The sequence below is a fragment of the Equus caballus genome, chromosome 4 (assembly GCF_041296265.1).
Source record: "Equus caballus isolate H_3958 breed thoroughbred chromosome 4, TB-T2T, whole genome shotgun sequence".
NCBI lineage: Eukaryota > Metazoa > Chordata > Mammalia > Perissodactyla > Equidae > Equus > Equus caballus.
In genome coordinates this window covers 97,030,378-97,049,961 of record NC_091687.1, presented here as the reverse complement: position 1 = coordinate 97,049,961, position 19,584 = coordinate 97,030,378, and the positions used below count along the sequence as shown (strand labels likewise).

The 19,584-nt window shown below is 42.2% G+C and overlaps 2 protein-coding genes, 1 long non-coding RNA gene and 1 other non-coding gene across 52 annotated transcripts in view; 1 reads left to right on the top strand and 3 right to left on the bottom strand.

The window, feature by feature from the left end:
- The window catches only part of LUC7L2 (LUC7 like 2, pre-mRNA splicing factor), a 57,526-nt gene extending 51,343 nt beyond the window's left edge, over positions 1–6,183 (bottom strand). For 16 of the 48 annotated variants that reach the window (XM_070265972.1, XM_070265987.1, XM_070265953.1 and 13 more), the window contains exons 1-2: positions 5,620–5,768; positions 2,650–2,733 (exon numbers count right to left, since the gene is read on the bottom strand). Coding sequence is in view for 3 of the 48 variants with exons in the window: in XM_023639793.2 (XP_023495561.2) it covers positions 5,620–5,680 (61 nt within the window). In the remaining 45 variants the exon portion in view is untranslated. Of the gene's footprint in view, positions 1–2,456; positions 2,735–2,886; positions 3,264–5,619 lie in introns of those variants that run through there. The other 32 variants (XM_070265971.1, XM_070265983.1, XM_023639795.2 and 29 more) reach the window with 14 other exon arrangements.
- LOC106783098 (uncharacterized) lies at positions 6,157–16,422 on the top strand. Of its 2 annotated transcripts, XR_011438281.1 has the most exons (4): positions 6,157–6,338; positions 12,984–13,073; positions 14,263–14,338; positions 16,244–16,422. It is a non-coding gene; the product is annotated as an uncharacterized lncRNA (long non-coding RNA). The 2 variants fall into 2 exon arrangements; XR_001380617.3 differs by lacking the exon at positions 16,244–16,422 and having other exon boundaries at positions 14,263–14,400.
- Positions 14,686–18,707, bottom strand: FMC1 (formation of mitochondrial complex V assembly factor 1 homolog). The gene is given in 2 exon segments (NM_001433550.1): positions 14,686–15,121; positions 18,522–18,707. Coding segments are annotated over 2 exon segments (342 nt in total). The 5' UTR covers positions 18,660–18,707; the 3' UTR covers positions 14,686–14,917.
- A 579-nt stretch (positions 18,708–19,286) lies between these two features.
- On the bottom strand, positions 19,287–19,359 carry TRNAR-CCU (transfer RNA arginine (anticodon CCU)). Its single transcript has one exon. It is a non-coding gene; the product is annotated as a tRNA-Arg (tRNA).
- Positions 19,360–19,584: the final 225 nt, after the last annotated feature.

Below are 19,584 nucleotides of genomic sequence, written 5' to 3'. Positions count from 1 at the left end.
GTTAAATAGCAAAATATGGCATTTATTCAGTTGATGAGCTACACTGTTACTTTCAGATGGCTTTGACTTTTCAAAGTCCTAAGTTATTCAGTTAAAACAACATGAAGCTGTAGCCAATTTCAGAGTTACAAACTACTTTTCTCTATATCCTCAATAATCTTACAAAATTGGTTAGCTCATCTATTTTGGCCTTGCCTTCCAATTTCTACCCTAGCAGCTGCTGGTACATGAGAATTTAAACCAAAAAGGGACAGAATGACTTTTCTGCAGGTGCTGAATCCCCAAGCTTCCTGTCAGAAACCCTTTCTCTGTCTCACTCTTTCCCCAGCAAAACGTTCCCAACTTTCTTCATCTTCTTAGTCTACAATTTCTTAGCAGATTGATTAAGCTGGGTAGTAGGATGCTTATGGTTCCTCAAGGATTATACTAACAGCCCTGGGCTTTTAGGATCCAATCCATTTCAAGCATCTTTCTAGAATTCCATTCTTGAGGAGCATCTGCCTCATTTATCTAGTCTTACCCATACTTACTGACCTTCAGTTTCAAGCCGTCTGCCTATCTTTGCAACCCCACTGCTTGCCTGAACCCCTAGCAACTTGAAGCTCTAATATCTGTATGAACCAACTGGTACTGAACACTATCTGACTCACCAGCTCTGACCCTGATCCAGGATACCTACCTGCCTTGAGTTCCTGCTACCTATCTTGAACAGGCAGCTCACTACCATTTATCCCTATGCGACAGCTCGCCCTAATCAAATCAAAGCATTTACCTGCTGCTTACAGACCTTATGCAATGACAGACAAAATGATTTTTCTTTGGTTTTATTTTTTTACCCAAAGTGAAAGAATGTCTCAGAAGCATAGGCTTCCTTGGGAAGAGCTAAACAACTGAAGAGAATGCAAGGTTATATGAGGTGATACTATTATTGTTTTCTGGGCTGTTCTGTAGACAGAAATACTACTCAGAGTTCAAAATGCAAAATAAAGTTTTTTTAACCAGGTTCACTATATGGGTGTTAACATAGCTTTCAGTGTTTTGATATGCCTGGACCTCTGATAAACTCAAATATTTACTAAAACTCTATTTAATGTTATGTTTGACTACTGTTTAACATTGTGTTTGCTAAAATTTCTTATAACATTAAAGAATTTACAAGCTCTGGAGTAAGATATACCCCATTATTTTTTCAAAAAATGTGAGCTTGTACATTAAAGGCTACGCCTCCTTCACTTAAAATGAACAATCCAAGTAGAATAGAAGAATGGCTTACAACTGACCAAGAAATAAATATGGTTCATTATGTTAATGAGAGAAAATTAAAAGAAAATGCTCTCAATGCTGATGACAAGTCAAGAAACAGAGATTACAGTAAGGATGATTTTTATGAAGAAAATACACTGAAGACAACACTACTTCAATCTTTGATTCAATAATTTATTTTGCAGAAAGACAGAAATGTCATACTGTCCTACAGGTTCAACAGACAGGTATCACTAAACTTATATTAGAAACAAGTATATGATTTCTGAACTGTATTTTCCTGGTTATCTCCTGGGATGAGTATCCTTTTAATTTTACAACCCATAAACTACAACTAATCAGCAAAAAATATTAAATTATGATTAATAAACTCTGTTAACTGAGGAAGTACATCATTACATGTTGAGAAAGAGTACCATCAAAAATAGCTAAAATTATCTGAAAACTTTAACTTGCCCTAAACATTCCTTAAGCATAATGGACAAGTAACGATGCTACAAAATTTTATTCTATTAGTCTACTGGCTGTTTTTGAGGGCAGACTGCCATTTCCAACATGTTTTAACCTTTCAGAGATCATTTCTAATCCCATTAAAAGGTTATAAACAATTAAGAGGTATGGAAACCTCAAAACTACCTTTTGAGACCTCCCTAGTTCCTAAACTTAGAATGTAATCTAAATTCACACCCTCAATTTTGTTTAATTCCTATCCCTTGCACCTTGCCAGACTTTTCTGGAGTCAAGACAAGAGACTTATAACCAAACTGTATTTGTTGGCAAAAGGGCTTTGTCTAAGGGACATTCTTGCAATTAACCCAACTCAGCAAAAATGACTATAGTCTGTGTGAGGACACTGGGTTCTTCCAAGTGTCACATAGACAATTCTCAAACTGCTGCTTGAACTTTCCTGTCCTGCTCCTCCCTTTCAAATAGAACACAATCAGGGAAAACAAATTAACCCTCTCCCTTCTATTAATGCTAACAACTAAAACAGAAAGGTATTTATAAAATTTAACGTTATCTTAAACTTCAGATAAAATACTAATTTATATCTACTTATAGTTCCTCCTTTCTGAAAAACTTAAAGTATACTTATTTTTCAACAATTTTTGAGAATAACATAGGAAATTATTTGGTTTCCCATTTAACAAATTATAGATTTAACTTGAGGCAAAAAAGGTGAGGTGACTTACCCAAGGTTACAATTAGAGGTACAGCTGGGGCTAGAAACCAGGTCTCCTGAGTCTCAGCCCAATGCTCTTTTCCTTAGCCCATGATGCCTTATCAGAAAAATCCAAATAGAGTCAGACCCCCAGTTACATGGGTATGAGTTACACTGATTCACATATACAAACTTTATATAGTGTGACCAATGTTTCAACTCACGCGGTACCCTGCTTCCATTTATGCAGTATGCCAGGCATCGGCACGATTTTCAGTGGCACACAGGCGGTTGCCACCACCAGGGCCCTAGGCGAAATTGCAAAGAAGGCAAAGTTTGTCTTTGGCCCTCCCACCTCCCTTATGCATTCCTCTCCCACCTCCTGGTCACCCCCTGCCCAGCCTCCCAGCGCCATCATGCTGCCCTCTGGTTGTCCAAAGCCCCCCACTTCCACCACTCACCCAAGACTGTCCTTTCTGGAAGTGCCCAGTGATCCAAGATTACCTCTCCTTATCCCTGCCACTAAAATTCCTAGTCACAAAGTTTAGGTAATCTAATTATTAATTGATTCAAGCAATTCAAAATAAGGTATATTTAACAGACTTAAATCTCCAAGGAGTTTTAAAAGGAACTAATTAAAAACTGATTTTGGAGAAGGGGAGAGGAAATAAAACTTTTATTAGGGAGAGACGGAGGTGAAAGGGAAGTAAGGTTTTCCCAGTACCCTGGACCACCTGTGCCACTTCAGATTCCCTCACAGGCAGGACACTAAGGCTTGATGGGGTCATTGCTACCTTGAGTCCCACTAACCAAGAAGACAGTGGCTGCTTTACAGTCTCTAGGATTAAAAAAAAAAAAAAAAAAAATTGGACAGCTGCCTTAAATACCCTCCTACCTACCTTTTCCAACTCTCTCCCACTTCTTGGACCCCATTTCCACCTCTTAGTGCCAAACACACCCAACAGCATTCCCTGTAAGCTTTTCCTGTGTCCAATACAAAGCTTCCCATTACATGGTTTCAAATTCATGATGTTATTCAAGAACATATCCATGATCCCCTATCCCTGGATAACCAAGTTGACTGCATGCTAAAAAAGAACAATCCTAATTATTTAAAGGTCCTGAGTCATAAGATGAAATACGTAAACTTATTATCTGTAAGAAGGAAAAGAAATGTTCTGATTCTTATCTCATATGCATAAAAGAACTAATTTGGGTATGTAAAAAAACGTTCAATTCTTTTCCTTGCAAGTAGTATGCTTCTTACTTCTGGCCCAACACAACAGTGAAAATCCAGTCATTTCAGCTAAATAATATCACAGACTTGTAAACATAAGTTCACTGGTAAACCTCTTAGTCTGGAGGCAAAAAAAATCCAGAAACAGACACATAAAAAATATAAATGTATTTGTATACAGAGTGGATTTTAAGAAAAATCCATGTTTCTGCTGACTACACACACAGGAATATATATATTTTTAAATTTAGCTTTGCAGTACTAGATTGGATGCCTAGTTCAGAAATTCATCAGGTGCTAGTAGCTGCTTTGATCCAACTACCCTCCCAGTAAAATTAGGAAATTCAATCCTCACAGAAGACACCAAAAATGGTATCCATCTAGGAGTAAAAGGATCATGTAAAGTAAGTCTTAAATGATTTTTATAATTTTATTACAAAGATTATTCTGTCAGCTAAAATCCTGGATTAAGCCCCTTCCCAATATGGCCTTCATAACGAAAAAGGAGCAATGTTAAGACACGATGCAAATATAAAATAAACGTTTTTACCTAAAAGTGAAAAATGGTAAGGGGTAAAAGTTTCTCCAGTGGCATTTTTAATTAATGTTAAGTTTCAAGGGTTTACTATGCAAATAAAATTCGTTTCTTTCGCAATCTTCCCCTCCTCTCTACACAAGTAGGTTTGCCATCTACACCTATTTGTCTATATGTTCTTCGAAAAGTTCCCAATGTGGGTTTTCATTAAAACAGAACTGCAAACACTGAAAAGCCATTCTAAACATGCATTGCTAAAAATATTTCAATTCAATAAAATTTTTTAATCTACTCACGTATTTCGCTGCCAAGCACTCAAAATTCTAAGAGCGACTGCTAAAAATGTAAGAGTGTCCATTTTCTCTTACATCAAGCAATTTAAATAACTTGTCAAGAAAAAAGCATTTCTTTAATGGCTAAGTAACTATGTCTGAACAATCAACACATAAAAATGAGCAAGTGTTCTGCTGTGTTTTTAAGAGAGAAAGTACTGCACTAGACCTTTCCTCCAGGTTAGAATGGATTTGAGATGAAATTCAAAGAGTACATTACGAATTATCATCACCAAAAAAAAGCAACAGCATTTCATCTTATTTAGAAATTCTCTTTATCACAAAAAGATATCCAGCAATTAGTACTTTTCTATATAAATTCTAACCTAAATGCCTAAAAGGATCGTTGCTTCCCTCCATTGTACTTCACTGGGCACCACATTTTCAAAATGGTTCTATTTGGGGCACATGCAAGACTTGTCAATATTTACTGAACAAAGCCTCTATCAAATTGTCTAACAAAATGGAGGGCTCTCGGAAAAAACAGGCCATAACATTTCTTTTTTCACAAAATGGGGCCAAACACACCCACTTCAAGAAACCATGGTTTGGGTCAGATTTTCTCATAGGAACGGTGGTTTCTGCGGGGATCGAGAGAGCACCCCTGCGCCTGGGTTCCCGGTGAAGGCTTCCTCCGGGCCCAGGGAAGGGGTGGGGGCAGTTCTCTCTGGATACCCTGGAGGGCGGCGGCGACGGGGAGCCCGAGCCCTGGGTGAAGGCCGTCGCGCCGGGGTCGGAGGCTTTAGCAGTCCAGGCACCCAGGGAGCCACCAAACCGGCCGCCCGACTACGCAGGAGAGACGTGGGCTCTCCCATCCCAGCCAAGTCAACACTGAAGGCTCAAACTCTCCTTTCTGCCTCCAGGCCCCGCCTGACCCCATTGGCAGCAGTTCCCGCCAATCCGTCCTGTCGCCGCCCCCCAAACCCGCCTGCCCAGCGCTGATTGGATGGGATGGGAGCCGGGACCTCGTGTACCAATCTGGGAGCCCCTTACTCAGCCACACACACAAGCCCAGGTGCGCCCGCCGAGCCCCTTCCCCTCGCCGTCCCCGGCCCCCTCCCCCACCCCCAGGGCGCTGGCAGAGGCTTACCGTCCCGGGAGGTGCCCATCAACTGGTCCAGCATCGCGCGCATCTGGGCCTGCGCCGACATGGCGGCGGCGTAGCGGGCGGACGGGCGGGGGTGGGGCGCCAACCGGGCCCTTTCGGGCGGGGGGACAAGGGGAAGGGGTGGGGGAAGGTGAGGCGCTGTCTCGGTGGCCGCCGGCGCCTCGAGGCGTGCGGAGACGGAGCCGGAGGGGCTGCAGGAGACTCCGGGCTGCGCTCCTCACGACGACGCGTACGTGGAAGGCAGCAGCCCCCGAAAGCGACCCTCGTTCCCTCACTCTCCGTCGGGTTCCTGGGGCAGAAGCGATACGGGCTAAGCAAGCTGCCGCCTCCAACACCGCCACCCGCCAGAAGCCGTCAGCCCCCCCCTCCAAGCTCTGACGCCGCTCGCCGCCACCGTCGCCGCGACGTGAGCGCGCACGCTCCTCGCGCTTAGTCGTTTCCCGCGGGGCTCCACCAACTGGCTTCCAACAGCATTTGTTCTGCCCGCCCCGCCCGGGAAGGGTTCCACCCTAACGGCTCTCGGGCGCGTGCACGCGCGCTTCTCCCGCCCCTTCTTCCCAGATCTCGCGAGACTCTGGTGCTTCAACCGATCCTCCAGCCGGATCCGCCCGAGGCGCCAAACCTCGCGCTACTGGCTGCGGGTGTGCCGGGGAACCAGACCCAGATTAGCAAAAGTGCTAGAGGGTTAGCCCGAGTCGAAAGTAAGTAGAAACCAAGCCCGTCGGTTCCACTGAGGTTAGCAGTCTTAGTAGCTAATATGGGCGTATTCCTGACGAATACTCGCTGACCGATTAACTCGCTTTCAGGGGCCCACCCAGAATCGTGTAGACGCAAGCTTTTTGTCCCTGCCGCCTGACCCCTACAAAAGGAGCCCTGGGGACCTGACATCTGGCTCAGTTCCCTTCATCCAGGCCTAGAGGCCTTAAGCCCCCCGCACTGGGATGAGTCAGGTTCAGGAACTAACACCTGAAACACGTTAGGAAACAGGTGAACTAACCCATTCGGATTAATCATTACTGATGACAGCAGGAAGCTGTTAGTGTAGATGTGGAACTAAAAAATTATGCAGTGTTCTGAGAAAGGAAAGGAGGTGGTCTTGTAGAGATTTTTTTTTCCTGCTTGAGAGAGAAATTTGAAGAATAAGGCCTTTCCAGTGTATCGGCAGCACTGACAACGGGGAGGAAAGCCTGTGGGTTCGGAGCTTGCCGTCGTCCTGGACTCCAGCCCTCGGTCGACCGATTACTAACTGTGGGACCTTCAGCAATTTGTTTCTTAATCTCGTGTCTAATGGAGGTGAACGCACATACTTTAGAGCGTTGTGTGAGGACTGACTGAGCTAACAGAAAATGCCTAGCCCAGAGCCATGCCTGGTCTTTTGACTTTTTGTAAAATATTAATTCGTTAAGATGAGACATAGGTACTTCCTAGATATTTCGAAAAGGAGTAATGGTAAAAAAATTTCATTAAAATTTTATATGCATCGCCTGGGAACTTATAGTTTATTAGCAAGATCAATAAGAAATTAACATGAAATAGCAATCAGTCCCAAGATGCCTTGAAATGCATATTGGGCCACTAAAAATTGTAGAATCACGTTGTCTTTAGTAATTGCCCAAATAGTTTCTCTCTGATTTTTCAGAGAACTCAAAATTCCAACAACTCCAAATACTAGGAATACCATTCTTTGAAAACAATGTACAATAAAAGAAAAATGTACAAACTATTATGTCCTAGGGAGATGCACTGTTTTATATACAGTATGATCTTATCCTGAAGAACAATATCCTTGGGAGGGAAATAGACTAAAATGTTGAAGTTTATATTCGTGTCACTACTCATATTGGGGTTTAAAGTGCTTATGTTTTCTATTTGTCTCACCTGTTTTATGTTTACTTTTCTCTCCTTGCCTGCCTTTTAATCATTTCATTTTTTCTCCTTCTAGTACTTTGGAAGTTTTATTCTGTTTTTATTCTTGGAGTGGTTACCCTAGAAGTCATTACAAGCATCCTTAATGTATCAAAGTCTAATTTAATCAATACCTTTACTCTTCCTCCAGAAAGATAATGCAGGGAACCCAGAAAACTAACTCCATTCAACTTCTTCCCGGGTTCTATGCTCCTCTTGTCACATGTTTTAGTTCTATATGTTTTTTAAAACTGAGTTTCATATAATTGATGTTTGTTTATTTATCACTTGCTTTGCCCTACATTCCTTCTGAAATCTCAGCCTTTCCGTCTGTGATCATTTCCCTTTTGTCTGAAGTTTAAACTTTAGGTCAGGAGTCAGCAATCTACGTCCACAGGCCAAATCCAGCCCACTGCCTATTTTTCTGAAGAGTTTGATTGGCATGCTGCCAGGCTCATTCATTTACTGTTGTCTGTGGTTGCTTTTGCACGACAAGAGCAGAGTTGAGTGGTTGTGACACATAATATTGTATGGCCTGCAAGACTGAAATAGTTACTATCTGCTTCTTCACCGAAGTTTGCCTAACCTGCTTCAGTTTACTTTTGTGTTGGTCAGCTAGTGGAGAATGTCCCATTTTTGTTGATCTGAAAAGATCTTTATTTTGCCTTTCTTAATTCTAGATAAGTATTTTTATTCAGTATGGAATTCTAGGTTGGAGGTTGTTTTCTTTTAGCATGTAGATTCTTTGTGCTGCCCTTTACCTTCATTGCTCCTGCACAGTCAGTTCTCAGTCAGACTCCTTTGAAGATAGTTGGTTGCTTTAAAATTTTGTTCTTTTTGCCTTTCGTTTTGTGCAGTTTTACTATGATGTATCTGGGTGTGGATTTTTTTTTTTATGTATTCTGCTTGGGATTCATTGAGCTTTTAGAATCTGTAACTGAGGTCTTTTATCAATTCCAGGAAATTTTTAGCTATTCTCAAATTGTCTCTCACTCATCAACTTCTGGATCTCCAAATAAATGTATATTAGGCAGTTTTCACTGTATCCTCTTTATCTTTTTACTCTTTTTGCATTTTCCATTTTGTCTTGCCAAGCTGCCTTCGCGATGTTTTTCTGACAAACTTTACAGTTCACTAATCTCCCTTCAGCTGTATCTAGTCTGCTATTAAATCCATTAATTGAATTCTTCATTTTTTCAGTTCTAGAGAATTTTTTTTAGGTTCTTTTCAAGTCTACTGTGTCATCTTTTTTATAATTTCTGGTTCCCTGATGAAATTTCCAAGCTTGGTTATTCTTTGACCCGAGTGAACATAACTGCTTTGTAATTCGAGTTTGCTAATTCTAATATCTGAAGTTTTTTGTGGTTCTGTTTCTGTTGTCTATTGTTTCTGCTGGTTTTCACTTCTGGGTATTGTTTTTGTGTGTGTCTGGTTATCTTTGTGTGCTGAACTTGTATTTGAAAAAATATGTATAGGAGTAATACAAGTAATACAATATACTGTAATGCTATGTTCCTCCGGAGAGGATCTTTATTTTTCCCTGATAGATAACTGAAGACAGTACGAGTCAAGGACCACCATCATACAGGTTCAAGACCTGTTTCTCTTCACCACCAAAATGACACAAATCTGGGCTGAAAGCCTAGCAAGGACGTTTTCACTTCCAGTTCACCCTTGAGGGTAAACTTCAGGGTTCTAGTTTAAAGTGGGTGTGGTTTATTAGAGTGCCTACCTTGGTGGGCCCTGGACTTTGCCTTTTGCCTCCCCAGCCCTACAAGCTGGCCAAAGGTGCAGCTCAGTTTCAATACAGAAGCTATTGCTACTAAACTGGCAAATGCCCTGAAGTAAAAAATGTGCCTTTGTGTGCCACACTTACTTTCACTTCTTGTCTTCTAAGATTTGGCCCAGTATTTCCCTATCTTAATAGCTTAATAGCTCTTCAGTGACCCCCGTGGCCAAGTGGGTAAGTTCGTACAGGCTGCGTTGGTGGCCCAGGGTTCACCAGTTCATCCTAGGCCAGGACCTATGAACCACTTGTCAAGCAATGCTGTGGCAGGCGTCCCACGTATAAAATAGAGGAAGATGGGCACAGATGTTAGCTCAGGGCCAATCTTCCTCAGCAAAAAGAGGAGGATTGGCAGCAGATGTTAGCTCAGGGCTAGTCTTCCTCAAAAAAGAGAATTTTAAAAAATATTTCATACACATTTTTTAGTTGTGTTCAACGGAAGGGTTAATCTAAATTACCTAGACTATCATTAACAGAATTGAAAGTTTGTTCTCTTCTGTTTGTAAATTTTTTAAATTTTTAAATTTTAGTAGCTATGTATTAATCTTACCTGAAAAAAAACAAAAAGAAAAACCTCTGCGAATATGTCTATGTGTACATTCTAGCAATGATATCCATTCCTCTTCAGGAGCAAGGTCTCATAAGGAAATATGAACTTATATAAGAGTAGAGTTAATCTATACATGCTAGAAACTAGGTAATTAAAAACTGGAATAGGTACAAGTAACATACTTTTTGCTAGCTATCCAAGCAGACAACTCTTCATTTTAATGTAAGTTATAAACTAAATATAGTAAATAATTAAAGGCTATATAGTAAAATTTAATATTGTAGTTATTCTGGGGGCATCAGTACTCACCTATCAAATTTTATAGACATGGTTCCTGTTAATGTAAATGTAAATTTAAAAATTCAAATTCAGTGTAAATTATTTATCTTTTAGTTGAGTGCATTAAAAACTTACCTTACAAACAGAATGTGCCTTGGATTAGCTTACCTTTAGTTTAAAACAAAACAGATTTCTTTTCCTCTCACATAATCCTGGTATGTGAACCTTTTTTTCCTATCGTCATGTTCATATTTGTATCCCTAACGCTTACCCAGACAAGGGACAAGCAGAGTACTAATAACTTAGTACCTTATAGCCAAAAACAGTTCTAGTCAAAGTGCATAAACATCTGAAGTTTATGGAGAGGAGAAACAGCTGGAGCCAAACCTGAACAGTGAGAGCTAGTTGACTGGTCTGTTAAAGGTGGAGGAATTAAAAGCAATAAGCATATATAAACCATGTTGCTTGAAAAAAGACACTTTCACTTTTTCTAAGAATGAAAAGGTAAGGATAGCTAAGCCACTGTCCAATACATAGTAGGCATTCAGAAATGCCTGTTGAAGGAGGAAAGGAGAGAAAGTGAAATTTAACCTCAGATCTGAAGAATTAACAGGAATTAGCTAGGGAAAGGGGTACGATTAGGGGAAAGAGCTTTCCTTGCATAAGGAACAGCAAAATGTTGAAAGACAGACCATGGCGTCTAGAAGTGAATTTTGGTATGGCTAGACTGTCAAATATAAGGAGAGTAGAGATGAAGCTGAAGAGATTTGGCAAGGCCAGATTCTGGAGGCCCCTGTTAACATTGTACTTTGAAGGGTTGTAAGCTGGAGAGTGACAAGATCAGTGGAAAATGGATTGATTGAAAGGAGCAATTTGGAGTTAGACCAATTAGGGAGGGCAGTGGTTCAGGAAAGAGATGCAAGATATAAGAGGTCTGTACTAGGGTAGTAGCAATAGAGATTCTGTGGAGGTAGAATCTAATTAATTTAGTGACCTGACAATGAAAGAGAGGAAGCAGTCAAGAATGATTCAGATTTCTGACTTGAGTGACTGAGTGAAAGTGTCAATAGACTGATAGGGAATACCAGAGAGGAGGTTTATAGGGGAAGATGATGAGGCTCCACTTTGAAGGCATTGAATTTGAGATGCATTTGGGTCATCTAAGTGGTGCTGTCTGCTAGGCAGACACATCTACAGCTTGGCAGGGGGGCCTGGACTGGAGTTAGCCTGTTGATCATAATTGAAGCCTGGGAAGTAGAGGTGATTACCCAGGGGAAAACATGTAGAATGTGAGGTAAGGAGCTACGTCTGAACCTGAGGAACACCAATATATAGGAGATATGCAGAAGAGGAAACTGAAGACAAATGGCTAGAGTGAGAGAAAACAAGAATGTGGTGTCATCAAAGTCAAGGGAAGAGGAAGCAATCGTCAATAGTGTCAAATGCTCCCTAGAGATCAAGATAAGGAATGACCCACTGTGTTTAGTGACCTGAAGGTCATTTGTAACCTTGCAAGGCAGTTCTGGTAGAGTGGAGGGGCAGAAACTAGACTGCAGTGGATGGAGGTTGCATGGGCAGTGAAAAATGCAGAAAATGTATACACGCAACATGGATTTATTTATTTTTTTGAGGAGGATTAGCCCTGAGCTAACATCTGCCGCCAATCCTCCTCTTTTTGCTGAGGATTATTGGCCCTGAGCTAACATCCGTGCCCATCTTCCTCTACTTTATATGTGGGACGCCTGCCATAGCATGGCTTGATAAGCAGTACTAGGTCTGTGCCCGGGATCTGAACCAACTGAACCCTGGGCCACCGAAGCAGGGTACGTGAACTTAACTGCTGCGCTACCAGGCCAGCCCCTGGATTATTAATCTCAAAATCAGTATGCTGAGCAAAAGAAGCCAACTCAAAAGAGTACATACTGTATGACCGCATTTGGATGAAATACTTGAACAAGCCAAGCTAATCTATAGAGACAGCAAGCAGGTCAGTGGTTGCCAGATGTGGGGAAGGGAAACTGACTACAGATGGGCACAAGAGAACTTTCTGGGGAGATGGAAATGTTCTCTAGCTTTATTTGGATAGTTACTACACAGGTGCATTCGGCATTATTCGTAGACCGGTAGACTTAAAGTGGGTATTGTTATTATATGTAAATTCGACCTCAATATAACTCATTTTATGTTTAAAAAATGTAGAAAATGAATATAATTCATTCAATTCATTGAATGCATTCATTCAATTTGTGAAGAGGAACAGGAAAAGGCAGTAGCTGAAAAGGCATTTGAGTTAGAGGCCATGTATTTGTTTTGAAATGGAAGAGCATTGAGCATACTTAAATGCTAACAGAATTCAGTGGGAGGAAGCAGGTGAAGTTAGAGGAGAGAGGGTAAAAGAAAAAGCAAATGAAGGACTGGGATACAGCATGCACCACATCACTAACTAGTAAGTTAACACAGTGCCCAAACCTCAGGATTCCCTAGTTCTGAGACCTTCCCAGTATAGAAAGTTTATCATTTTTGTTCCAGAATCAGTCCCTTCCATTTCTGACATTGAGTTCACCTAATTCTTGATGGGAAAACCATTAATAAGAGTTGCAGGTTTGAATATATATGGACAGAAATGGCCTAAGTGGGTTCTTTAAACCATAAGAAATAACTTGTCTATACTTTGGAAGATTGGTGACAATAGGGCTTAGAAAAGGGTTCATGATAAAAGAATGAGAGTATAGTAAAAAGATGAAAACAGTAAGATTTTCTTTTCGTCCAGCACTCATTATGTACTATCCAAGTGTTTTATGTAAACATTATTCTTATTTATTACAGCCACCTTGTTGGCATTCTGATTTTACAGAAGAGGAAACAAGCTCAGGTCAACTAACCTGCCCAAGATCACACAGCTGGTAAATTATAAAGGTGGGATTAAAACCTATGTCTATATGACTCATACCCATAATCAATATGCTTACCCTGTTAGGCAATTCTGCTTCAAATCTCTTTCTTTCAAAATGTTATTTGTTGCAGATACAATATTGTAACAACAAAGGAAATCAAAACATCAACCTGTCCTAATCCTTTTGCTTTCTTCATCTTACCAAAGTAAAACATCTTCAGATAATATTAATATACCCATGCCCATGAAATAAAGCAGGGGGGGAAACAAGTATGTTAAACATTTCTTTTTTTCTGATCCATTTAATTGAATAAATGCTTGTTTGACCTTAGTACTATTAATGTTAATCTCTTAGAAGAAAGAGATGGTGTTTTAAAATGCTTTATGAATAGTTCTGTTCAGATTGTACTCCCCTAGTGAGTAGAACTGAGCCATGCATTCAAAATACTGATTGAATAATGCTATATGTAAGTCACTGACTGTGGAAGGTGTTTTGGAAACTACAAAGATGAATGAGACATGGTCCTTATTCTTTTTTTTTTTTTCTGAGGAAGATTAGCCCTGAGCTAACTACTGGCAGTCCTCTTTTTTGCTGAGGAAGCCTGGCCCTGAGCTAACATCGTGCCCATCTTCCTCTACTTTATATGTGGGACGCCTGCCACAGCATGGCATGCTAAGTGGTGTCATGTCCGCACCCGGGATCTGAACCAATGAACCCTGGGCCGCCGAGAAGCGGAACGTGCGAACTTAACCGCTGCGCCACTGGGCTGGCCCGGTCCTTATTCTTAAGGCACTTGCAGGGAAAAAGAGGGTATAGGACATGTCTATAAGAAACTGACATATACCACTACTGTTGGTAGTTCACAGAAAGAGAGTAATTTTTACCTGAGGAATTCATGACGCTAGAAGCAAGGGGACCATTTAATAGTTCAGCTAAAAGACGATCAATGCTTGAACTTGAACAGAGGCAGTGAAGATGGGGGAGGAGAAGGATGTTAGAGCCATTGCAGAAGCAGAACTTGCTGGCTGACTGGGTGTGGAGAAGGAAGAGAGAGAGGAATAAAGAAGGAAGCCCAAGTTTTTGACTTGGTCAGCCATGTGCATGGTGGAGCTGTTCACCCTGATAGAGAATTCAAGAGGAAGAGCAATTTGACAGGGAGATTAGAAGGCAGGAGAGAAGTCAGTGTGCTCATTGCATCTCCCTCTCCCTAGACTTCCTGCCTGGCGCCTGCAGTTGAATGGTGGCCATCTTCCTGTCCTAAGGGTCAACTCTGTCAGGCCTCTGGAGGTAATAGCTCCCCCACTGTGCTTTCCTCTAGGAGCTTCACCATGTTGCCCCACATCTTCATATATCCCTCCATTAACTCTCCTCAGTAACCCTATTTGAGTGTGCCATCTGTTGCCTGCCAGGACCTTAACACGTGATATTTGTGTATTTTTTAATAAAGTATATATGTATAATTGTATGTTTATATACACATAGGAAACATCTGGAAAGATGCACATCACACTGTTAGTAACGGTTACCACCTGGTAATGGAGATGGCAGAGGGGCGGGACAAGGGGGAAAAAAGACGGCTTTTATTTTATGTCTGTACCATTTGAATTCCTTAAAACAATAGGCTTGTATTACTTTTGAAATTAAAAACATAAAGAGTTTTAAAAGCAGATCAAGAACATCAATCAGTGTAGTGTAGGAAGTTCAGTAAATTAACTGAGAGTAAGGATGAGACCTCCCTAAGAAACACTCAGTCAACAAAATTACAGAGAAAAATCCTAAACTTAAAAAAAACTTTAATTATAAATACATATGACAGAAATGATTAAATTCTTGTATGAAGGCAGCATCCAAGGAATCTCTCCGTTTTCATGGCTCCCAGCCCTTCCCTCCAGGCTGATGGGGCAACTTGAGACCCACCAAGCCAGCGGACTCCTCCACTGAGCGCTCACCCTTGCCATGAAATTCCTGATGAAGGGCCACGTGTTCTCGGATGCTGCGTAGGAGGCAGAGATAGGTGGCAGCTTGGAAATGAAGCTCATGTTGGGCTCTGCACAACTTCTCACTGGTAACCTAGAGAAGTAGCAAGGTCAGATACTCAATTAACAGCCCAGCGACAGATACAAGGCCACAGAGACAGATTTAACACACAAGCATTCTCTAGAATGAAAGTAAGTTGCACAGAGGAAATACAAACATGTATATGTGATACTTAATACATAAATGGAGGCACTCTGTAATTATTGATGATTAGGAAAGCTGACCTCCAATTAATCAAAGACGAATTTTACAAGGACTTTCTCTGAGGAGCTTCATTGAGTGTCCTCACATTTTAATACTGGAAAGTCTTCCCTTTTCAATTCCCTCATTTTATAAAAGAGGAAATTAAAGCCCAGAGAGTCTTGGTGGTTGGTTAATGGCAGAGATGGGGAACTATAATCAGGTCACTAATCATTAATGTCACCCAAGGAATATAATACAGAACTTGCTCCCCTTCAAACAAATGAAGGACTGCCTTATGGTTGTGACTTTGGTTAATGTGGCACATGCCTTTCATTTCAATGAAAATTAAAAACTTATTTTGTCTGAAAATAATAGCTTTGTCCTCAACAGTAACAAAATAAATGTTTTATATATAAAAGTAACAGGCATATATTCATGTTACTTAATTATATTCACTCTCACAATTTATTTATCCATCTGAAAAATCCAGATTCTGATGATCTTAAGTAGCTGGAAACTCCATGTCCATTTGGAAGTCCCTAATGACTCCAAACCTTGTTTTTTCTTCATCATAATTAATTTCTAGATTAAGTTAGTACACTGTCTTTTACTTGACTAGTTTTGTGTTCTAAGGTTTTGAGAAAATGGCAGGAAAGGTGAGACAGAGATGTGGGCACAGCCTCAAATGACTTAAGGAGCCCTTTCCAACCGTGGATTAATCTCTGGGCACCACTGCCCACATAATCCCCTTTCTTTCACCTTTCTTTAGTTGAATATTTAAGGTAGGACTCTGAAAACTAGAATGTATGGTTTAAGATCTGTAGATCACATTGTGTGAAAATGGCACTTATAAACTGCTTGAAAATAGAATTCATCTGCTTTAGTCAATATAACTTTTTATAATTAAAAATTTATGAAGGGCTGGGGGCTGGTCCCATGGCCGAGTGGTTAAGTTCGCGTGCTCCGCTGCAGGCGTTCCAGTGTTTCCTTGGTTTGAATCCTGGGCGCGGACATAGCACTGCTCATCAAACCACGCTGAGGCAGCGTCCCACATACCACCACTAGAAGAACCCACAATGAGAAATATACAACTATGTACTGGGGGGCTTTGGGGAGAAAAAGGAAAAAATAAAATCTTTAAAAAAAAAAAATTTATGAAGGGCTGGCCCTGTGGCCTAGTGGTTAAGTTTACACGCTCCGCTTTGGCGGCCTAGGGTTTCACCGGTTCGGATCCTGGGTGCGGACCTAGCACTGTTCATCAAGCCATGCTAAAGTGGTGTCCCGAATAGCAGGGCCAGAAGGACCTACAACTAAAATATACAACTATGTACTGGGGGACTTTGGGGAGAAGCAGAAGAAAAAAAAGATTTATTAAAGATGAACACCAATGTCACACCTCAACAAAGGGTAACACTCATTTCTATTTCCTAAGCCCAAATTGACAGGATTTGAAACAGGAATTCTATATTACTGTAGGACAGGAGAATATTGATCTTGATTCAGCTCATCCTGAGTCAGGAGAGAAGGGTCAGCAAAATACACAGTAAGGAAATCACAGGAGACCAAAAGAGATCAAATGAAATAGTATATTTTCCCTAAGGAGAAAGAGGAGGTTCCTCCTTAATTGAATCCCTTCAACCTCGGGAAAGGATAGAGAAAAGGGGCAAAGATGGTTACTGAGTTACCTCTGAGCCAGCAGGAAATAAAAACCATTCCCCACATCCACGTATGCATTCCAGAGTGGTGCTTCTGGAATTTTTAGCATGAATTTCACAAGTATTTCCAAGAAATTTCAGAGCCATTACCAAGCCTCTCTCAAGGGCAATAATGTTGCCTACATAACATAGGACTATAACCATGTCACCTTCTTAAAAATCAGAATGACCTCCCGTTACATTTACAGTCCAGTTTAAGTTCCTGCCTACCACATCTCGCTCCACTTCACCCACCACACCCTAAGCTTGAACCATTCTCCACTGGCAGCTCTTCTCACCTCTGGGCTTCCAGTTGTGCAGCTTCTTTCAAGTGGACTTCATCTTCCCCAACCCCATTTGCTTACTGGTTCCAGTTTATCCTTCTAATCCCTGTTTAATGAATTTCCTCCTGAAAGCCTACCCTTCTTTATACTAGGACCTCCTGTTTACTCCCTCAGCACTTATTTATTCTAAGTGCTTCCTTGTATGGCTCCTCAATTGGACTGTAAGCTTCTTAAAACACAAGACCCATGTGCATCTTACTTGTCGTTTGTAGCCAAGTTCCTAGAAGTCCTTAGCATTGTGGCCTTTAAAAAATTAGTTGAATTTCATTTTGCATTCCAACTTCCATGGCTCAGAAATTTGAGTTAGGAGGACGGTTCTCCCTTTCCCACATTGCTCAAAGGACAGTGAGCTTCCTTCCCTAAAGGCCAATTCAATTTCCTACTTCAGAGATAGGCTGCCACTTTTCTCCAAGCCCGATCCATAACTCCAAAGGCAGCAATTAAATGGAAGACCCCTTTTTGGGTACCAGGTTACCTAGGTTCTAGTTGTTCTTATACACGTCCTTGTACAGGTCACTGTCCCTGAGCCTCAGTTGCCCCATTTGAAAAATGAAACTGTTCCACCCGCTCGTGCCGAAGGCGGATATCAAGTGTGGATTTCACACGGGATATCCCAAGGATGGCTTCCCCTATGTTCGTATTTATCTGCTAGATAGAAAGAAGGCATCTGGGCATAATCACGTGGTAACGGACAGTACAACCTCATTATAGGTTTCTACTTCGCTCTAGAAGGCACTATTAAGTGGTGGAGATACAACATAAGTAAAAAACAGTTCCTGCTCTTCAAGAAGCTCCCCATATCCTTCACCGTATTACAGTTTCCTGCCTCAAAAGTTGCTTCTCAGGATAGCTCTACTAGGGGAAGGGGGAGGGGAACGCTGGACAGATGCTGTGGCTGGTGACCCTACACTCGCCACCAAGTGCACCGTTTTTTTTTTCTCCCATTTCCCTTTCTCTGACTTTCCGTCTACACATGCAAAGACCGGCCAACGAAATCCCCGGGGACGGCGCCAGGCCAGGGCGGCTGTGCTCTCCCGCTGGCCCTTGGTCAGGCCCCGGGCTTAGGCCACAGACCAGAGCCGAGAGCCTGGGTTTGCTTGGCCGGAACGGGGGCTGGGTGGAAGGGCTGGCCTCAGAAATGCAGGCGCCCCAGACCCGACTCTCCCTCCCTTCCCGGGAAGGGACGCTGGAACCGGACACGGGCTTCCGTACCCGATGTGCACGGAAAGCTTTCACGAGGTACCGATAGGCCGCAGTGTCGCGATAGGGGCGGCCGGTGGCCGCGTTCATGTAGCGCAACTCCCGTAGCAGGCCTCGCAGAGTGCGCGCCGGCGACCCTAAGGCCGCCATTTTCCCGTCCTCCGAACCCGGTGACGACGGCGCCCACACCGCCCTGACGGCGCCCGCCAGCCCAGCCGCTCATTGGCGGGACCCCGACCAAGACCTCCGCGCGCCCTATCGACGGCGGAGCCCAGGAACGTCTCACCTCCCTGCTCTGCGGGCCCTTATTAATCAAACGCCGAGCAACGCCCCCAAGGAGTTAAGAGAAAAGCAAACGAAAGCCGAGTGCAACTGAATAACCAGATCCTTAAGAAACCCTGAGAGAGGCCGGGCGAGGAAAAAGGAGGTCCCTTCCTTACTGAGTAATTTAAGAAGCCATTAGCTGGCAGACCGCTGAGTCTCGAAAAGAAGAGGGCTTGGCGGGAGTGGGTATTGATTTGAAATAGAACACGCTGAGACGACTTTTGATTTCTAGAGGGAATATCAAAATTCAACGTATCAACTTCCCAGAAATCTTACGGGACGTAGGGCTCAGAGGAAAGAAATGGAGTATGTTGATTCTCATAAACTGTAGCCCAACACCTAGGAAAACCCCACATACACTTCCCATTTTTAAAAGGTAAAATTAAGTTAGCATATTTCGCTCTAATTGTTTAGAAAAGGAAAAAGGCATTTTAAAGGCAGAAAAACACTAACCACCCCAGATGGGACTCGAACCCACAATCCCTGGCTTAGGAGGCCAATGCCTTATCCATTAGGCCACTGGGGCTTCTGCGAACGACGTGCTCAAACAACGTATTCAGGTTTTTCCCTGTTGGCACGTCATCATCACGTTTCTTTCACCCTATCTTGGGAAACCACACCTACTGCCAATATGAGGGGCCGGGCATGCTGGGAGGTGTAGTTCAGAGAACAAAAGCCCGCGTAACAGCTCCAAAGGTTTTACCCTTGAGGCAGCTCCGAGGCGCCGGGCGGAGAACCGGCGCGCGCACGA